This window comes from Alosa alosa, chromosome 23 (genome assembly GCF_017589495.1).
Source record: "Alosa alosa isolate M-15738 ecotype Scorff River chromosome 23, AALO_Geno_1.1, whole genome shotgun sequence".
NCBI classification, from domain to species: Eukaryota; Metazoa; Chordata; class Actinopteri; order Clupeiformes; family Clupeidae; genus Alosa; species Alosa alosa.
Genome location: NC_063211.1, coordinates 19329700 through 19352187, shown reverse-complemented (window position 1 = coordinate 19352187; position 22488 = coordinate 19329700). Strand labels below are relative to the sequence as shown.

Sequence of the window (22488 nt, the reverse complement as noted above, 5' to 3'; positions counted from 1 at the left end):
GTTCTAAAGGCACTAGGTCTCCTAAAAGTGGTCTGATGTCTTTAAGTGTTTAATTTGTTTATTTAAACTCAAAGAATAAACACTAGTATTGCCACTGTGAAAGAAAAGTTGCTTAATTCAATTATGCCAAATTATGGAGAGACCTTGGGTGCATGTAGCCTTCCTAAGTTAAACCTGAGCCATGTTCTCAGGAACTGGTGAGCAAGTTGTGTACAAGGAGCACGCACACACACTCATACACACAGGGAGAGAGAGAGAGCGGGAGAGAGAGAGCCAACGTCGATATTAGTGATGTAACAGGAAGCCACTGTGGTGGATCTCTTTCAAGCTACATCGGCTCCAGACCAGCGCACTGCTACAGTTTTGGATAGTTCACTTCTACACGTCGCCTCTGCATCAAGGTGAGGAAGAAGTATGATTTTAACATCAAATATGTCTACTTAAAATGTATGGTGATGTATTGTAGCGCTGTCAAACAACAGTGTCAGCTTTATTATACAGGTCAAAATATTGGGTAGAGCCCAAAATAAGGAATAGGATGTGAGGCACTTGCAGCAGTGCGTAGAGATCGCCGGCGTTTGTATGTTAAGTTATAAAACAAAATCCCCACATTTGTATCAAAGTATTATCGCTCTTAAATGCAGTTTGCCATAAGAAAAATAGTTTGTCGGAGCAATATTAGTTATACAGACAGGCTGAACATATCAGATAGTTATTATGCTTGTTTGGAATCTGATGTTCAAACTTTTACATTTTTGTCACACTCCTGCACTGACAGCCATGTGCGGAACGGCTTACCTAGACTACTCTTTAACTAGGCTCCTTGCTTTCATGACAAAACAATAATAGTCAGTGTTATGGCCTTATCAAACCTGTTTCGATACCAACACCTAAGCTACCTGTTAGTGGCGTTTGGCTGTACCGTATAATATTCATTGCTGAGTTTGAAGCTGGCGAAAGATTTTGGTAGGAGCACCCTGCTGGTCCGCAGCTGACCATGACCAAGCGTAGAAGCACATCTGTGTGTCTGCCTCTAAACATGAACTTTGCTGTGGATTTCTTGGTTTTGTTTAGAGGTTTTGTTTAGAGGTTCGTGTTTGTTGGAAAGAAAGTTTGCTCTGGGCGCAGCCAAGTGGTTGTGTAATAATTAGTGGAAGTGCATTATAGGGGGGCTTCCAGGAGTGGTGGCAATTAAAATTTTAACGCAACACACTCTAACACCCACGGTGAAGAGAACGTGTGAGAAAGACAAAGCAGCTTTGATTTTTTTCTGAGAAGTGTTAATGTCATTTGTTCCCCTATTGCGTGATTCCTCTTAATGGACACTGAAATCACCACTGTTGAAAGCTCGGTAGTGGTGGAGCAGACCAATTATGCAATGTTTCCACAAAGTCATAAACAACCTTTATGGTTCCCCATAGCGAACAGGATTGGCATGACTCCGCTTACTGCTTAGCATAAAAAAAACGGTACCACGGATTCCGCTGGAGACCGGGAGAAACGGCACCACGGTCCTCGCCGCTCTCTCTCCCCTCAGGCTTGCTTGACCTGCTTCGCGCCCTCGCGGCTGGATCTCGCCCAGGTCTCCACGCTTGGCTGCGCGTGTTTGATAGCAGATTCTCCCTCCTGGCGCGGCAATATTGCTGGAGGTTCGCAAACAGAGACAATGCTGTAGTTTTAAATATGAACCAGTCCTCACTGCTGGTATGTTTCTTTGTACAGTGTCCTCACCTAAGTAAACTATAACAGAGCCCTAGAGAAATAACTGGGTAAACATGGGTCCTTCTAAACATTTATCCTTGTGGTTGGAACCTGTTGTAGGCTATAGCTGCAAAGCATATGTCTAGTTTATCCATGAAAGGTTGTTTGTTGATAGTATACGCCATTTATTATAGTTGTTTGAAAATTCAACCATCATCATCGACTGTACTGTTCTCACACATGAATTCAATGGAGGACCATTGATGAAAGATGCTGGCTGAAGATTAGTGTATTGGTGATATAGTACATGTTAGAGTTGTGAAGTCGTGAAAAATGGGTTGTTGGTTGTATTTTAGGCATTTGGCATTTTTTCCTTGTAGTTGTTTGAATGTAAAACCATAGTCATCATTCAGTTGTTCTCACACAAATTTGAAAGACTATTGATAAAATATTGTTGATGCTGTTTGAGTGCTGGTTAAAGATCAGCTGATTTGTGTGCTGACAGTCTTTAGGTGATCTACACCTTTAAGAAGACAGTCATGTGTCAGGGAAAGTGTGCCTAACTGTGGGATGGAAAAAAAGAGACATAGAATGTTCTGACAACCCTGGGTGTTTACCAAGTGGACATGAGTTAAACAAACTGTCAGGGGCTGACACTGGCTTCCTGATTTACTGAGCATGGCTCCAGTGAAGGCAGGAGAATGTGTGTGTGTGTGTGTGTGTGTGTGTGTGTGTGTGTGTGTGAGAGAGAGAGAGAGAGAGAGAGAGAGTATGTGTGGGAGAGAGAGAGACAGAGAGAGAGAGAGAGAGTTTGTGTGAACGTGTGTTTGTGTCTATGACATTGCTCCATCTCTCTTCTCTGAACTCAGACTGGACAGGAAGGCCAAGGAGTTATCGGGTTTCGCCCCTCTGTTGTTCCATGGAGGGCAGAGCCCTTTTTTTCCCATGCAGCCCTCAACCCAGCAGGCACCACTCTGGCCCCGTCTCCATGGATGTGTCTCTGAGAACCACCGGCCCTCTCACACTCAGGTCTCAATTGGCCTCTGCACATCAGCCACAGGGCATGGAGGCCGTGACTTCAGTACCATAGAACTTAAGGGTGCAGTTCTCGATTGTTGATATGTAATCTCAATGGTCAGTCAAAATGCAGCCTCCCTCCCACGCTTGTGAAGCAATGCTTTGACTGGCTGTAGAGGTCTGTGGCTCTGGCTGAGCCACTTTGTGTGTTTGCCATTGACTAGGCCAGAACAAACCATTTTTTTCTTTGGAGGGCACACGCTGAAAGGATAACTAGACGGACGTGAGAAGAATTTCACTCAGTTTGACAAGAATCCATTGGATTAAAATCAAGGAATATACCTTTATAGACCTCCTCCCCCATTCTTTTAAGATAACCCATTTGAACACAGTACCGGATATAGCTGAGTCATCTTTTTTAGCGTGTGCTGCTGTGCTCCCTCCAAAGTATATCTCTGAGCTGGTTTCCATAAGAACTGCATTCCGGATGTGGCCTCCCATCTGTAGATTAAATCTTCCCCCCATGTCTCTGAGTTCTGTATATTATGCTCTGGCATATGTGGAGGTTTTTGGACCTTATGGGGCCACTCGTAGGCCCACTGGGGCCCCATGACGGGCCTCAACCCCTTGCCTCATCAGTCCTGTTTCCTCTCGTCTCACTCCCCTCGTCAAGCAGGATTTGTTGTATTTACATTGAATTAGAATTCAACTAATTCAACTAATTTTGTTTGTCTGCATAGCACCAATAACTCTGACATTAATGTGTAACAAGAATTGGTATTTATACCCCTTGTCATCACTTGTCAATACACAGGGTATGCATTTAGCTCTAATGCAGTATTCAGTGTATCTAAACCTGATAAAAGAGATCATTTACCTGCATGGTGCTATAAAATTATATAGTGCAATAGCAGGCCTCTTTGGCTATGCCAGAAATGTCATTCTCTGTATTAATTCAGTGTGTCAGTGTGCTCTAGAGTTAAACATTGTTATTTAAGGTAAAAGAACTACAGTGTTACTTAAATAAGGCACTCATTCCCATCAGTAGGCCTACATGTGCTGGAATCGAACCCATGACCTTAGTGCTGATAGCTGCTGTCTGACATGAGCACATGTTCACATTAACTCTCGTAAATCGCATCCTCTTTAAATGGCAATTAGTATGGTCATCACAGATCAATGCACGCCCAAAATAGCCCAGTCAGTCGAGTAAATGTAATCTACAACCATGGCCTAATGCATGAAGAACCCATATCGGAAGACACATTAAGATTATAAAGAGAGCTGGCTGGAAATCGGATCATAATTGCAAATCACCAGCCCCAACAATAGTGGGCCTGAATGAAGCATCTGCTGCTGGGAGGCATAAAAGGCCTGAACGGATATAATTCATAACGTGTTCTCAGTGGTGCTTATGCAGGTATGGCTGTCTACTGTTGGAATTATTCCCTCTTAACTCCTAAAGATCTGTCTTTGCCTCCGTTTAAGCATGAGTTTATTACTAAAGCTATCATATTACTGCCATTAGGGTTGGATAGGAGACGTGATTGTTATGCACACCATGTTCTTGATGTGGTTGCTCATCTTTTAGCTACTGTACACATGTTAGTGACAGCACTTAGCGAGGTTAAATGACTGATATGATGTTCCTATTTTTCACTGCCACAGTGGATAGTGAGTCAATACTAACCTGGGTCTCATCTCTTAACAACTATGGAGCCAGGCAGTTACGACTGTTCTCTAAGTGATCTTACGAAGCTTTGTTAGATATTTCTGTGCATTTCTCGAATATGCTTGTAGCATGAACGTGTGTGCACTGCTCTTAAGAAGTTCCTAAGGGGAGCTGTCCATGTAAACAGTGCTGAATATTCTAATTTGGATGTTATCAGGTGATATCAGTTGCCATTTGAACTTCATAGGACCTACACGTCTTACTTGACTACATGACTTAAAGATGAAGAAAGAAACATAAGAAAAAAAGCATATAACTTAATAAACCCTCCCCTGGTATGCCTATGATGCACACATACAGAAATACGGCTAATTAGATTGAAATTAGATTATTGGACTATTGTTTGTTGCATGATGCGGGAACATTTGAGGCTACTCAAGCTGTCCAACATAATGTTTGGTCTCTGCCACTACTGAGTGTCACAGTGTTTTGGGTGTCATTGAAGGAACTTGAAGATGAGGAAGAGGTTGATTAAGACTAAATAATATAGGCCTATGACTGATTTTGATGCAGCACAAGTCTTGTAGGTTTAGCCATAGGCTATGCCCTTTACCCTGCTCTCCCCTATTTTTTTAAATACAAAATTCTACAAGCAAATTGAATCAGAACTATTCCGCCAAAGTCTCATTTCATAACATTGCCAATTATGTCCATTTTAATCATATTATGGGCATGAAATATAACTATTTTCAGCTAAAGCTGATTCACTGCCTTTGAATATGAAGACAAAGAATGGGAGCATAAACAGTAATGTTAAATGTATTCTTACTGTAGTTGTACAGTACAAGTTCCTGTATGTCCTCTTGGTGACCTCAGTGAGAGGTTCCTGTTAAGGCGCTCTGCAACACACATATGGCTTGGGGCAGGGGTCTCCAACAGGTAGCTCGCGAGCTACCAGTAGTTCTCCACCTGTTTCTAAGTAGCTCTCCAAAAGGTTTGAGGAAGATGCTCATAATTCTGATAACCCAGTCATTTGGGAAACATGTTAAAATTCCTATGAAATGAAATTCACAGTCTACAAACAGAGAAGGTAAATGAGTTGAAAGGAAACTTTAAAAAGCATACAAATCTTATTCAGCGATTTTGGGTGGAGATCAGCTACTATGTGAATACATGGTATGCTACCACTAACATGAAAGCTCTCGGCCATGTCAATTTTGTCAATGTAGCTCTCGGAGGAAAAAAGGTTGGAGACCCCTGTCTTGGGGTATACTTGAAGTGGCTCTTTTCCAAAACGCCATAAATCCATTTTTGAAAACATTAATAAGTCAAGTTATATTGTATATTTCAGGTAATCAATAAAAGTGCAGTTGTGTTGTTTTGATTGGGTAAAGATAAATCAAATAAGAATAAAGATAAATCAAATAAGAATAAACCAATCACAGTTCCACTAAAATTAGCTCAATGGTGTTTTATGCCCCCAACTTTGTCTTCCAGGCAGCACTGCCACCGCTGATTTAAAGGCACCTAATCCTAAACCTAACCCCAACCCTAATCCTAACCCATGCCTAACCCTAGTGCCTTCCAGGCAGCACTGCCTTATGAAGACAACGTTGACCTTGAATATCCTTACTTTGAATTTCCCCTTGGGGATCAATAAAGTACCTATCTATCTATCTATCTACTGTATCTATCTATCTATTTATATATATATATATATATCTATATATCTAGCGTTGGGGGCATAAAACTAACCTGACTCTCGCCAGATGAATTTCGTTCCGCTTAGCTCTGCCTAGCTTCACTCACATCCATCTGGGACCTCTTCCACTGAGAGTGATTTCAGCACGAGATTGTATGGTAGAGCCAATCAGGACGCAGGGCGGGAGTTTCATAGATGTGACATAATTAGGAAGCGACTGTGAGACTGTTATCAGCGTCACGGGTTGGCTTCGATGTGAGTGGTTGAAGTAGCACGTCAATAGATGACGGACAAGTGGCTTATTCAAGCCTTCTGAAGCAACACTCCAATGGATTGGTCCCAGATGGATGAGTGGAGCTAGGCGGAACGAAATTCATCTGGCGAGAGTCAGGTTAGCATAAAACACCAAGAAACCTAAAATTACTGGAAAACAAAATGAAAAAAATATATATATAAAAATTCATTACAATGGAAGATATAGCGTTTTGGAATAGAACTCTTCACTTCCTTTTTGATCAAACGCGTTGCTTATGAAACCTTGCTTCAGTACTACGCTAGCACTACACGTGTCACTGGAGGTCTACACTTGAGGGTAGGGTAGACCACAGAATTCAGACTCATATAAATGCCCCTAATGCTTGTGTGAGTGTTGCATCATCTTTGAGGACATGCCTGACCTATGCACCAAACGGATGCAGGGTACACATGACAGTCGTGGTCTACTGGTTAGGCCTTTGGGCTTGGAACCGAAAGGGTTACCGGTTCGATCCCCGATCAGTGGGAATGGCTGAAGTGCCCTTGAGCAAGGCACCTAACCCCTCACTGCTCTGGGTTAGTGTGTGCTTCACCTCACTGTGTGTTCACTAATTCACGGATGGGATAAATGCAGAGACCAAATTCCTTGTATACGCAAGTATACTTGGCCTAGAAACCTGATTTACATTTACATACGCATTGTTATAAATCTGTGAGTGTTTTAATGATGTTCTTCAGCTATGATGGTTTGGGAAATGCTCCGTAAATTGTAAGACACTCGTAACAGGGACTTAACAAAGTTAACAAAGTTAATGTACTTAGGCTTTTGATGGTTTTGGGAAACTTGGCCTGATTTAGTACAGTCCCAGTATATTTCAGTATCAGTAGGGTCTAGTGGAATATTGATTCATCCCAGGGGATAATCACAAAGCATCTTGGAAACAACCGTTGTATACAACCACATATTGAAAATGTCCTTCTGAAGCCTCGGATGTTGTTTTCTCCTACCTGCCCATGTGCTAGATTTGCTCATCAGGAGATGAGCAGAGACACAGACTCTTAAGGAGTTCTTCATGCCTTTAGATGCTCCAAAATGAGACTGCTTGGATGTCAGATCCCTCATCTCAGATCACCCTATGTATGAGTTACAGTCATTGACAGGGGTTCCCCCAGATACAGCTCTAAGCATAATAGTGGGTATCTGAACATGGTTAAGTAGAGGTCTAGAGCATGCAATTCTAGGATAGTGGTGTTGTATGAAAGCAAGCATGCCAAAATGAAAGCCTAGTGTTATTACCATGCTACAGTGCATTGGGGGAAACCCAGATTGAAAATCCACTCTGAATACCAAATCCAATCTACTGGCAGGACGACTAGACCAGGTCTGCCCAGAATTCCATTCTTTGGTGTGGATTTTTGTGGCACTCTCGATATGCAAATATGCTCTTTAAAAGGACCTAGACAAAAACAAAAAAAAAAGATTCGGGTAACATCCTCTGTTTGCTCATTGTCTGCCGTCTCCACTTCTTGGAAGCCTGTTCAGTCTCAGCTGTAACAGACAATACCCAGTGGGAACTGCTCGCATATGGCTGCAGTCATGTGGTTGGTGAGGAGAGAGACAGGAAATGTTTCAAGGCCTGAAACAAAGGAATCACATGGCCGCTCGTCCTCCACCACTGGCCATGCCAAAAGCTCTTGATTTAAAAGGGAAGCGACGGCAAGGCCACGCAGATGTCACAGACACTCAGGCCCAACTTGGAGTCGCACGCATGTTTCCCCACGGAAAACGGTTTTCACAGGCGGGGACGTGATTGGAACAAGGGGGTGTGTGCACACAAGAATGACTGTACCTGTGTGTGTACTAAAACTTTTATGGGACCAGAGAACTCTTCACTGCCTACAGAACTGTTTACTTACAGGCGTATCCTGACACAAGTCTGTTAAGCTCTAGCCAGGACTACACCATACCGACTGTCAAATCTTAATCGGGATTTAGAAAGGGTCCAGGGATCTTTCATTCACTTCCAGTTTCCAAGGAGCATAACCAGTTGTTAAATTAAACTTAAATCACAACTTTAAACTATTACCAAGTACAGCAAACACATCTTTCTTGTAAACTGAAGTTTTAACGGTTTGAAGTAGTTTACTCAATTTCAAAGAAAACACCTGTCCATGTCATTTAACACTTATACCATCAGAGCAGCCATTGATTGTGTTGGAACAACAGCGCTGCTAACTGTACACTGTAAACCCAAACAAACTCATAGCTATTATTTTTTTCTAACTCAAAAATGCAAAGTCTAAAGAGCAACTTAACTGTTTTGAGTGTTACCTAGATTACCATGATCCTTTGCAATAACATTAAAATGATCAAACAGTAATTTTTATTTGTTTTTGCTCATGCTAATTGCACTAAAATGCTAAAATGATTTGGGAAATTTCTTTTTAGGATCTGCTTTGACATGTATGGTTTATTCCCACCATAAGTGAGTCACACCATCACTCAAAGTCAACCTAAACAAAAGATAAGTTATCATAACTCAGTTGTTGAGAGTATAGGTTATTCTGAGGAATTGACTTCAATCTTCAACCCTTTGCTAAAAGCATTGAAATAATCAAATAATATAGTTGTCAGGGTGTGCATTTGACAGTATTAGCCATACTAAAATACTGATGCAATGTTGTACATGGGTGCTGTCTTTATGGTTGAACTTTGACATGTTCTGCTCGGTAGATGCAGTTGAATGTTGGTGAATGCTGGTAAATGGGGTATGGTCAGAGTACCCACTGTGGAGAAGTGTAGTAAGAAACTTAAGAGATCTACTTGACAGTTTGAGTTTACAGCGAAAGATGAGCTGGCTCTTGCAGTGATTTTTTTTGGGACCATTATAGTTCAAGAGCACATGGAGCTCTCAAGTAACACCTAAGTGACAAAAGAGTTGCAAGATGGTCACCAAATGCACTGACCTGAGTGCAGAGGGCAGTTATTTCAGCTCTGGCAATGGAGCTAAAGTATCTCATTTGGAAATTGCATTGTAGTTCTATTTTTTTACAAAGCTGTGGATCAAATCGTAGTAATATACTTGTGTTTTGGACTGGCTTTGCATCATGTGCACTGTGGCTTGTAGGTCATTTTCTGGGCATGGAAAATAGCAGGTTGTGGTTAGAAGCAAGCCCATGAAATCATCATTAGTGTGTAGAACCCTTCCACTCTACTCAGTTCCTCAGTGTAATCTCATTCACCGCACTGACAGCTCGAAATGTCAAATTGCCAGAGTCATGGGCAGTGGCTACCGACCAGCAAATTCTTTTCATTTCTGTCACGAGCGAGCTGGGGAACCCCACCCTCCGCATCTTGTCAGACTTCATCCGTCCGCCTGCATGCAGTGACAGTGAGCACTGTCATGGGTAATAAGCCAGAGTGATGTCATAAAGCATGCGTAAAAAGGTGTGTGTCAGGTTGCCCCGGAGATGGAATCAGAAGCAGCTGTTGGGGCGGGGGCTAGACCTTGGGAGAAGGGAGAGGAAGGAATACAGAGTGATATGTTTGTGTTTGCGCCTTGTGGACACTTAGTAATCTCATACTCTTTAAGACATGCCACCAGCACCAGCACCACCCACGCTTGCCCACCCGCCTTCTCACCACAATAAACGCAAAAAGAATGTGAAAGTTCGACAAAACCAACAGAGCCGAAAGAAAAAACAATGAAATATCACCAAAATTGGCCAAAACAAATCAAAGCTTTTGAACATTTGAGGCCAACGAGTTCCTCACTTCCCACTGTGAGGAACTTCCAGAGAACCTGAAGCCCTCTTAGATCGGAGTGAGGCATTTGGAAAAATAAACAAACAAGTCTCCCACCTCTCAGTTCTGGTGGTGCTGATGTGCTGACCTTTTAACATTGGTCCACAGATCAGATATAAAATAGCAATTTTGGCTCATTCTGGCATATTGTACATTTTATGTTTATTAATGTGCAACGTCCATGTCAAATAAACCTTAAATAAAATAAATAAATAAATAAATATGAATGAATGTGCTGTCTCTGCCCTGCTGCAGTCGGGCCTGTTGCAGTCTTGTCCCCTTCCGAGTGTCCATCTGCTGGCCGATTGAGTGATCATGACACTGCGTAGTTGGCCGCCCTCCACCGTCCGTTGGCCCACAGTGCTCTTTTGCTTACCAAGCCGCTGGCTGGAACACGGGGCCAGCGGGTCAGATGTCCCCAACTGTTTGTATCGGGACGCGAGGAGTTTACTCGCTCCAGTCCAGCACGATCAACAAAAACACTGAAGCGATCGCATAACCTGGGCAAAAGGGAGGCTCAGGGAGAATGTTTGGTTATGAAAACAACGGCCTCACTCAGAGGAATGTGCGTGTATATTCAACACAGCTTGAACAGTAATGGAGACTTTTATGTGTTAAAAAAAGCCTCTCCTTGGGTAGCTCTTTTGTAGCATTTGAATCCAGTGACCTGCACAAGAGATGAAAGATGAAAGGGCGAGTGGAATTTTTGGCAACATTACTCTTTAAAAAAAAAAATATATACAACATTTGGGGGACTTTTTAAGCCCTTAATTGGACAGTGGATAGAGTGACAGGAAGCGCGTAGGAGGGAGAGGGATTGGGGTGAGATTGGGAAATTACCCTGCCCTGGCCAGACTCAAAACTGGGCCCCCCTTGGGCACATGGACCCAAATATGGTATGGCCACTGCAACCAGTTGCGCCACAACGCCCTCCATCGCAACACTAACTTGACCCTGCTTCATAAGATTAGCATAAACATGTTATGGCAGATGCCATACACGTCATGACAGCTATGTCCAGTGATTAGACTGTGGCATGTCACCATTAAGGGAAGTGGCCATGACGGCTCTCCAAATTGTGTTTTCCATAACGGCTGAATATCATGTCCCATTAGGCTATCATAGTATCATGTAGTCATGAAAATGATTTATCATGATATAATACTGTTACATCATTGGGCAATGATTGTTATGATTATTTATGACAACATACTGTATGACAACTGCCATGACAAAGATTGTGCCATGCTGGTGTGTGTGTGTTATGAAGCAGAGTTCAAGGAAAGTGTCACTGAATTTGTTGGGTGTTTCCTCTCTGTGTAATAAAAACACTACGTCCTTGTTTTTTATTGTTTCGGGGGGTTGGTATTCCTTGGGTAGAAGTTCATCTTAGCATTTCTGACACAGGGACCAAATTCACAAATTTACAGTGTTTCCCACAGAATTGAATTCCATTTGTGGTGATTGGTTTGCAGAATTAACTTGAATACAACAGTTTTTAACAAATTAGCAGAGCGTGGTTATGTTGCTAACCAGATTTAAGCACAATTTAGTACATCCTGCAAAATCATTGTGTGGTGGTCAGTGTTGATATTGTGGTGGGCCGCCACAAATAAGTCAATGTATGGGAAACACTGACTTAAAAAACTTTCTTCAGGTGGTCACAATCTAGTCCGTTGAGCAGCTCTATCATGCCTCAAAGCTGCAACTGCCTTGCCTGTGTTACAACCTGCTTAATTTTAGATGTTTAAAATGATGTGACCATGATGAATGAATATAAATATTCTGTGTATATCATACAGCTATGTTATTTACAGATATTTAGCTCATGGGTGAGGGATAATGTTGATTTATAAAGAGAGTGAAGGAAATACCCGAAACATCTAGTTTTGCACCTCATATTAAATACAACTTGAGACCCAGTCAACCCTTGAGTCTTGCTTTTCAGGTCTTACTGTGAATCAGGCTAGTGCTTACGTAACGGCCAAAGATGGATTGCTGTTGGATGATCCTGCTTCCTTTACTGGCCTTGGCCCCCAAGGTACAATTTTATTCTCATTCATTTTAATTAAATGTCTTTGGCAGTCTCCGTGATGTCGCGTTAGTACAATGTTTGTTTAGCTAAAGCGGTGGTGAGGGTTTTTGCTCAATGATTGTTTATTTGTCTTCGCCTCATATCCAGTCTGGGTCACTGAACTTTCTTGTAGACTGAACTTTCCTTCAGGTTGTTATGTAACACTTTATTTCCTTAGACTTACCATAGTTGCCTCTTAAAGGTTGCATTGTATGGTTGTCTATACATTTTATTTACCCTTTGCAGTATAAAGAGAAGGAGGTGTGGTAATGTTGATTATTACTTGAATAATAATTATAACTGACAGAGCTCGGTTTGTGACTACAGGTGTTTGTTGTGGCCCACCAAGACGACAATAAGACTGGCATCGGCAATATTAGAAATAAGATTGTCACTGCCCAGTTTGAGTGCTATCAGAAGATCACTAAGGACACAAAGCTTCACAGGCGAGGTAAGACATCTCAAGTCTGATTTGTCGCCCACAGGTACAACAGTAGATAGATTGCTGCTCAGCTGTTGGGAGATCAGGGGTGTGGTAGGGAAATGTACAGTGCCATTACTTGTAGCCCCCTTAGGACTGAAAAATAACAAAACTGCAGGCGGTCTGAACCTATACAGATGTTCAGTCCCATTTGCAATGATGTGTGAAGTTTACTTCACTTGTGTAACTGCCACACCCTACATTACGTCAATGTATAAAATGTTATATTTATAAAGTGTTATAAAATGTGTAGAAATGTGACAAAGTGTAAAGTGTAGAAATGTGACAACTTAAATGTTTGTTATATTAGTGTCAGCAAAGAGCACGCAGCAGGTATGCAGCTGAAACTCCCTCCAAGCTGCTTTACTCTTTTATTAAGTACACCCATGTGACAATCTCAGGGAGAATAATTTGAAAACTTCATTTATCAAAACAGCAAACACAATTCTTAGATGATGTCTCTGAATAACATTTTTTTTTAATCCGGTAAGAATCCATTAGGATGCAGACTGTAAAAGTACCATTCTTTGTTCCACTTGAGTTTGACCTGTGAGAGAACACAAACCTTTTTTATTCTTGAGGAACCACTGTTTCCCAAATCCTTCCACCCAGAACCTCTCAGAGTATAATGTTTTTTTTTTTTTTTTTGTAAGCTATGTGTCGTGTAAGGCAGCTGGGTTACCATTTCAGACATTAGCTACAGAGAGAACCACTTTGTTATTTACATAACAACAAGTAAGACAAAAAGTATTACTCTGATCTAGAGCACATATTCACATCAGTCCAGAGTGAGGGCTGCTCCAAAGTCCGTCAGCCACACTCTGGCATTATATATTTTAATGTTTTTCTTTTATGTCTATTTTAATGTTTTTTTTTTTCTTTCTTTTTTTTCTGGAACATTCTCCAGTGTTGGGAGACTCTATGTGTAATAGCACTTGGGATGGATGGCTCTGCTGGAATGATGTGGAGGCTGGAGTGACCTCAGAGCAACACTGCCCAGACTACTATCATGACTTTGACCCCCTAGGTGAATCACCTCTCCATCTAAATGAATCTCTGTCTGTCTGTCTGTCTGTCTGTCTGTCTGTCTGTGTGTCTTTGTATTGTTTGCACATCTCCAGAACGGCTCATCCGAAAGACTTTGCATGGGATTTGAAATGAATGGCTCATTTATTTATATATTTTTTTATTTTTTTTTTTTATTATGAAGGATAACATGTAATGAATTTTTGTTCTATGTCACAGTCAGTACATATGTCCAGAGTACACACACCAGAACACCCTCACAGCAAAGCTATAGGCCTACCTTAGCGAAGGATGTTCTGGGAAATACCCTAAAGTGTTAAGGTTACAAATGTCATAGTGTAAAGAAAGATATGGTAAAATCACACATTACCATCATGCCCTCTTATCAAAACACAGTAAATATGTTAATATCTTAGCAAGCAATCAAACACAAATGTCTTCTGTTGTAATGAGTTTTAAGCAATGATCTATTATCACATCACAGAGGTCATAGGCGAATAGAGACCCACTGACGGTTGAAGTGTTAAACCATCTCTTTCTTGTCTTGTTTCTTTTTTAAACACAGAGGTGGCAACTAAAATCTGCACAGAGAAAGGGGAGTGGTTCCAGCACCCTACAAGTAATAGAACGTGGACTAACTATACTCGCTGTCATCTCCACACCCACGACACGAGGAAGGTAAGCCTCTCAAGGCAGAGGAAGATGAGGAAAGTCCATATTCAGACGATACAGAGCTATATCTAATATATGACAAGGGCAAAGAGTGCTCAAGTGCCTTTTTGGGAAATTGAAAGTCCTCAATCAAATAACCACTACTCTGTGGAGCTTTCATGTTTTGTTTTTTTGTAATTGTTTTATACATACGCTTTGGACAAAAACGTCTGCTAAATACCATAACCATAACCATAACCAAAAACCTTAATAATAGCTTTGTCGACGAGTTAGCTTTGTAGACGAGTCTTATTATTTTGGACTCTGTGGAGTTGTATGGATATGGTCTAATGACTTTGAGTGAAGAGAAACCCCCACTTGTACAACTGGAAAACATTATCTGTGCTCTATTTTGAAAGAGACCCACCCTTTCCTTTAAATTCCAGAAGAACATTATACATAACATTATAATATGTCATCTTAATACACAGTATATGAATTGATCATGTCCACTTGCTGTTAATGGTTCCTCTATGTCCTTTTTTTCCCAGACAACACTAAATCAGTACTACCTGGTCCTCATTGGCAATGGTCTGTCACTGATATCCTTGTTTATATCACTGGGAATATTTTTTCATTTCAAGTAAGTCTCTTAGGCAATCTTAATGAACATCACATGGCTATAATTCCACACGTTTATCAACATATACAGTGACATGCATAGCTACATGGAACAGTTCACCATAGTGTTGAAAGCTTATGTTTAGTGATCTCATTCACCATATATCACAAAATAATAAATCATTGTTTTGTTTTGTTTTTTTCCTTTTCCATTTTTCTAATAGGAGCTTAAGTTGCCAAAGAATAACACTCCATAAAAACCTATTCCTGTCCTTCATATTAAACTCAGTGTGCACCATCATTTTGTTCACGGCAGTGGCCAACAATGAGGATTTAGTCCACCAGAACCCTGTGAGTGTCTTACTGAAATTGGTGTTTGTTATTGTGTCTGTATATTATAAACAAGCAGTGGAGTGGCTATGTCTGTTCTCTATGTGTCTCTAAAGTATATTATGTCATACTTCATGTATAAGTTAACCCTTTCCTAATCATGGAGACTAATAGAGCCGGTGTTGATATCAGGTTTCTCTGGTGCTAAGTGTATGTACAGTATCGTAACACCTCCATTTATCACCCATTTCGTCCAAAAATTCTAAAACAACAATGTTTTTTAATACTTCAAAATAACATTTGATAAATGAACCTTACATTTTTCAGTAGCCATAGGTGTGTAGATTTGAACAAAATCTGGTTTGGTTCTTACTGGGGCTTTTACTGCCGCGCTCGGAGGTTAGTGTGGCCTGGTGGGTCGTCTACTTCCAACCTTTTCAATGGCACATGAACGGTTAGACTGAGAATTCTCGTCACTACCTCAAAATTCCACTGGAGCTCCAAGCGGATTTGTACACGCAGCCTTACAAGACTGTTTATAGCTCTTTGAGTCACGGTAAAATGTAATTTTTGGTACATAGCTAATTTAGATACACTTATGGTGTGGGTGCTTGCGTTTCTTTAGGAATCCGCCGTCTTGGTTTGTATAAAAATGAATAGTAAGTGACACATACACGTAAGAGGATGGAAACACAGGACTCATGGTAATAGGGGGTCACCCTTGATGTGACACCTGTCCATCACAGGTGAGGTGTTAATATAGAAGTGTATAGTAATTGGTAATCTGTTTGCATTTGGACCTCAGGTGAGCTGCAAGGTGTCTCAGTTTCTGCATCTCTACCTGTTGGGCTGCAACTACTTCTGGATGCTGTGTGAAGGCATCTACCTGCACACGCTGATCGTGGTGGCGGTGTTCGCCGAAAAACAGCACCTCATGTGGTACTACCTGCTGGGATGGGGTAGGTTCACAGACACACAGAGCCCCGTGGCAAGAATAGGGTGCTAAAGTTACACTGAGTTTCTCAAATATGATAGGGAAGTCAAGCACAGCCTGTGTTTGCTTGTCTTTGTTGTATATTGGTTTCCAGGAGGTTCCGCTGTTTATTTTAGTCCTTGTGCTTACGTGTGTTTTTTTGTTAATGTTTCTCTCTGTCTCTCTCTCACTGTTTGTACGTGTGTATGTGTTTTTGTCTCTCTCTCTCTCTCTCTCTCTCTCTTCCTTTGTGTGTGTGTGTGTGTGTGTGTGTGTGTGTGTGTGTGTGTGTGCGTCTGTTTTTTTGTGTGTGTTCTCTCCAGGGTTTCCTCTCGTACCGGCACTCATTCATGCCATAGCACGGAGCTACTACTACAACGACAAGTGAGTCAGCCCAGTACTGTATCTCATACTGCCCAGTACTGTATCTCATACACTGAAACAGGACATCTAGAGACTCTCTGCTCCCTCCAGACTAGTTTCATATCACTGGAGAGAATGATACTGAAAGAGTCCATCATGAAGACATCAACATGACTGGCAAAAGCCACTAAGCTGTGAAACTAGTGCCCTGATACCAATCCCTAGAATGGCTATATTTCTCAGTGACAGATGATAAAAAGTTTATGTTTGTGTTCTGTTTTCCACCCTGCAGTTGTTGGCTGAGCTCAAGCACAACTCTGCTTTACATTATTCATGGTCCAATTGGCGCAGCTCTTTTGGTAAGCTAAACACACACACACAAACACACACACACACACACACACACACACACACACACACACACACACACACACACACACACACAATCTTTCTGTTTTTCAATTTTTTTCTCAACGGTGCTCTGTAATTTTTTCTCTCTTACTTTCATAAGCCAAGTATGCTTCGATCCCATTCCCCTCCAGTTCTGTGTGCTATATTCTGTAATGTTTGTTCTATATTCTATAGTCTGTTCAATCAAGGCTTTACTTTAATCTTTAAAGTATATATATATATATATATATATATATATATATATATATGAATAGACCCAGCTTTCTATTGTTCCAAAGATGATATTTCTGGGTGGAATGACAAATTGATTTCCGTTTTTATGCAGCTCCTCTTGTCCTCCTATACTAATGTATAATGTTATTTATTTTTTGCAACGGCATTTACATAACATTTGAAATTGTCTCAAGGCTGTTTACTGTAAACCCCAGTGGCTGAATTTGTTGCATCCCTGAAGACACATGACAGTCTGTATCCATAGCCTGCATGAATAGACACCCAATTTGATTTGCCTGGGTTGGCAATAAGTCTATAAAAAATATGCCTATGGGGTTCCACCACCCACGACTCTCTGATGTGTATGGATATCATTGATTATATTAAGCCGGTTTGAATTTTACTCTTGCGTATATTTTTACAAAGGAGAGACAATGTAATCATTGGGTTATGGATCATATGGATTAATCATAGGGTTATGGATCATGACTTCTTCTTCTTCTGTGACTGTTATTATAAAGTTATAAAGTTCTACTTTGTTTTGATTAACATCATATACTTTGGCTGTAGGTGAACCTGTTCTTCCTGCTCAACATCATCCGGGTTCTGATCACCAAGCTGAAGGTGACCCACCAGGCAGAGTCCAGTCTGTACATGAAGGCAGTGCGGGCCACTCTCATCCTGGTACCACTTCTTGGGATCCAGTTTGTGCTGGTCCCGTACAAGCCAGTGGGCCGAGCCTCCTCAGAGATCCACGCGTACGTGATGAACATTCTTATGCACTTTCAGGTGAGAAAACACAACACAACACAACACAACACAACACAACACAACACAACACAACACAACACAACACAACGTTTCCAACTGTGAATGCATGTACAGTACGTGCACATATACATGCGTGCAAGCCCACATGCATGCACACACAAACTCTCTCTCTCTCTCTCTCTCTCTCTCTCTCTCTCTCTCTTCACACACACACACACACACACACACACACACACACACACACACCCTAAAGCCACTTAACTTCTCCTATCCCTCATGTCGCGCTGAACACACAGTGAAACTGGATTGTCCACTGAGAGCTTTAAGCAGGAGTTTAGTTACAGTATGAATGTTTATACTAGTCCACTTAGTATGTTTTTACAGTAGACAGAATCTGGTTGCACCTATTCAGAAAACTTTACTTAAAAACCTTCCGGAATGTGGAACATTATTCTTTGGAATATGAAATGATGGAATGTAGAATATTTAGACAAAATGCTTCAGGGATCACAAAAATGTACTTTGATGTTGGTGGCAGATAAGTTGTCCAAAAAATAACTTCACTCATGTAGTGCTTACATTAGGCAAATATTTAGCACATTTCAGGCCCTCCAGTAGAGAAGTTCAAAAGTTTAAATGACCAGGAGACAACATTCTGAGGACATTGTAACACTTTTATTTACTGTGATTAACTATTGTGTTTAACTCCTTTGGCCTCTTTTCACATTTCACTCCCACATGAGCCCAGAATGGACACAGACAACATAATTTAGGTCTATGTCAGATTTAATCTCAATCGACAGCCTACAAGCTCAGGGGATCTGTGGTTAGTTTGATCTGTGGTTAGCCCCTTGACCTCTCTACATCTTTTAGAGAGAGATTTTGCGAAAACTGTGTGAGTGTGTGATTTGTTACATACTGTATGAATCACAAAAAGGTGTACCTCTCATCTGGTTTGAGCTCTTTTGTTTTAGAAGAAATATGGCTGTTCTCTAAACATTAAGCATATGAGAGGTTTTTTTATGGAAGGGCTAGAGTGAGAGGTGGATCTCCAGTGGATCACCTTCAGGGGTCTGTGATTTCTATTATCTATATTTCTTCTCATAGAGAATCACATGCATACAACCCAGGATATACAGTATGCCTTGAAAATAGCTATGCATTTGGTTTTGACTACTTTCTACTTTTCTTTGTGACTAGGGGCTTTTGGTGGCCACAATATTCTGCTTCTTCAATGGAGAGGTATGATTTACCAAAGAGTACTTTCTCTTACCCTCACCCCATAGCACTTATTTACAATAAGACAAGTAACAACCACCTATAACTGTAAATGCACCTTTGAAAGCTAACTGTGTGCCTTGTGTGTGTGTGTGTGTGTGTGTGTGTGTGTGTGTGTGTGTGTGTGTGTGTGTGTGTGTGTGTGTGGGTGTGTGTGACATACTTCCATCAATGTTTGGATCTGTAAATTCCCTGTGTTAAAGTCCAAATAAAAGCATTAAAATATGTGTATATGCCGCTCCCTCCTTCATAGGTCCAAAGTGTTCTGCGGAGGCACTGGAACCAGTACCGCATCCAGTTCCGGAGCACGCTGGCCCACCCGGAGGCGCTCCGCTCGGCCTCCTACACCGTGTCCTCCATGACCTCCTCCATGACGGAGGTCCACCGCTGCTATAGCATTGACGGACACACGGAGCACCTCAACGGCAGGGGCTACACCGACATCGACAACACCACCATCTTCAGGAACGAGAACCTCTATGCCTGAGAAACCACCTGAGGCTCCTGAGGTCACACCTGGGCACTTCTGGTTGGGAAGAGTGAAGAATAGAGAGAGGACCTTAGTGAAGACTTTAGGGGTGGGGTCTTAACTGCATACAGTCACTGCCACGGATGCTGCACTTATACTGTGACTGATCACTTTGATGGAGGAGAAAGACTACATTTAAATATATGTTTTTATGAAAGTTACACGTTTATAAACGTGTATACACGTTTGTTTTGTGGCCAACACCAGAGATCGCACTTACATTTATGGAATGTTTTTGTCATGAGGGTCTCTTAGCGATGACTGTGCTTTCTTGTCGAAACCGCATGCATTTTCAAGTTACTCATGCCACAGAATCTTGGTGTCTTTTAGAATAGTATGCCAGTTAGTGTTATTTCAGCACTGGATGAGTGCTTAGCACCAAAACATGTGGAGGATCCACTAATAGAAGATATGTTCTACTGAAATAATTCTCCAAATAGCAGATATCACAGTACTGATGAGGAGGTCATTTGGTTCAACGGACCTCCTCAACATTAATAGGATTTGAACTTTAAATTTAAGTTATTCATGTCAAAGTACCGGCACTAAATAGAAAAAGATTGTTAAATGAATTAAGATGTAACAAAACATGTGGAGGATCAAAGAAATCAAAGATGGACGGATTATTAACCAGAAATTCTGTACATGAGTGGATGCTTCAACAACCTCTAAAAGGTCCCAAAGTCTGATGCACACCTTGGAAACTGGAACTGCAAAACTACTGGGACATATGTATCAACGTTGCCATTTTGGGATATTGGGAATATTCTGGACTGCCAGGAAATTGGCTATACTTGGGAAGGATTAAGATGGACTTTTGGACTTTCTTTTGGACTCGCAATAGGATTGAAAACCTTTTTTCCTTTTTAAAAAAAAAAAAAAAAAAAAAAAAGGCAAAATACTGCAAAGGAAAGTTGTGAGTCAAGCATAATTTGAAGCATTTGGACATGCTGGCCGGTACATGCCAAGAACCTGCTGGTCAACAAGTCCATTTAAATTGGGTGAAAACACAAAGAAATGCATACCTGACAAGCCAATAGCTTTTTGTGCCAAAGAAATTCGAACACAGAGGAATTGAAGAGCCGTTTGTAACATTGGAAATGAAGAGGAACGTCTGGTAGCTAACTCTCTCCTAGCAGCACTTTTGCAAAGATGAAGAAGTGACCTTCTGTCTACCATGGAAGGAAATATAATCAAAGCATCCTAAAGAGTCAGATGCAAGCCCAGCAGGACTTTTATATATACCCCCTTTCCTCATACCCAGGCTTGGAATTTCACCATTCTGGGGGCAAGGCCATTTGGCCTTCAGTTGGGCATATTTGGTGGGGGGCACAAAGGCCACATGTCAGGGCACCAAGGCCAAAGTTAACTATTAGTAGTAGTAGGCTATACAAATTATCAAAGTTGTATTTAGCCTATTCACTGCAGTAGACCTGCATCACTGTATGAAACATTACAAAAACATGAAATGAAAACATGACATATTACATAGAACTGTAAATCATCTGACTATCTAATATTTACAGATATCTAGGCTATATATAACATTTATTTTATATTTGGCCTGTTATGAAATCATGTATTGAACAATTTAAGCACAGCTCAGCTTTAAGAAACTCAAATAGCCTAGATGCATGCTTAGCATTTTGTGATCATTAAGGCTACTTTTACAAACTCTTAGTCAGCTGTCATCTGATTTACCAATATATAGGCGATATTTGTAACATTTATTTTGTATTTGGCCCGTTATGAAATCATGTGGAACAATTTAAACACATTGTAAAACTTAAAGCCCAAATTTGGAGACATCCATGTATGTCGAACTTTACTGCAAATTCAAAACTGGATTACTCTGGAACGGCTAACTGTACAGGGGACTGCTTTACACCTTTGTGTTCGGTAGGTCTCCTGTTTATTCTGATATATGGGTTGTCATGTGTTAAAAGAAGGGTTCGTAAAGTATTACACCGAGATGAATGGGTATGGAGATCATGGGACGCAAAACCTTCAGTAGAATGTATGATTAAATTGAATTATATTATTTACTTTTCTCGCGAACCGTTCAACACAGCAATTATCGGCTAACATCGTTTAAAAGCTGAGAAAAAGCTCTTTCATGTGATACGTGTGATGTCTGTGTGATGAATAGGCTACTTAGTTCGCGAGTAGTTCAACCGAGAATGGGTGAATTTGGACGACTTTCTTTCTTTGGCGCTTGCCACTTTCTCCACTGCGTAAATGACTAAATTAATTTGCGCTGTGAATGCTAAGATTATTTTGACAGGCCACAGGCTAAATCAAAATCGCTATTAGTAGGACGCAAAGCAGAATATTGAAAGAAGGGGGCACCAAGGCCACCGTGGCCTGTAAACCTCTGATTTTCAAAGGGGCCTCACGGCCAACGCAAGGGGCTACGACGGCCATGGCTGTCGTGGCCGCCGTGAAATTCCTACCCTGCTCATACCCCTTTTCCAGCCAAATAATGTCTCTTAAATGGAAGCTGTACACCCCATAGCACTCACCTTTTTTATTCAGTTAAAGAAGTGAAATGCGGAATCCATCTTCATGCCTCAAATCAGTTAGACTAGTATAGTATAGTATGTATGTTGCTCCTC

The 22488-nt window shown here is 41.1% G+C and overlaps 1 protein-coding gene across 1 annotated transcript; it reads left to right on the top strand.

Annotated features, from left to right (window-relative positions):
• Positions 1 to 318: 318 nt before the first annotated feature.
• On the top strand, positions 319 to 20749 carry calcrlb (calcitonin receptor-like b). The gene is made up of 13 exons (XM_048235509.1): positions 319 to 401; positions 12101 to 12193; positions 12554 to 12677; positions 13615 to 13734; positions 14299 to 14411; positions 14936 to 15027; positions 15230 to 15356; positions 16141 to 16294; positions 16632 to 16692; positions 16964 to 17030; positions 17866 to 18084; positions 19267 to 19308; positions 19598 to 20749. The coding sequence occupies exons 2-13, from the start codon at positions 12143 to 12145 to the stop codon at positions 19829 to 19831; spliced, it is 1404 nt and encodes a 467-aa protein (XP_048091466.1). The 5' UTR covers positions 319 to 401; positions 12101 to 12142; the 3' UTR covers positions 19832 to 20749.
• The last annotated feature ends 1739 nt before the right edge of the window (positions 20750 to 22488 follow it).

Bases quoted from the DNA above. Each gene is read 5' to 3' on its own strand.
- calcrlb (XM_048235509.1), top strand. From the start codon at position 12,143: ATGGATTGCTGTTGGATGATCCTGCTTCCTTTACTGGCCTTGGCCCCC. The intron at 15,028-15,229 runs GTAAGTCTCTTA...TTTTTCTAATAG, and splicing joins GGAATATTTTTTCATTTCAA to GAGCTTAAGTTGCCAAAGAA. The intron at 15,357-16,140 runs GTGAGTGTCTTA...TTTGGACCTCAG, and splicing joins ATTTAGTCCACCAGAACCCT to GTGAGCTGCAAGGTGTCTCA.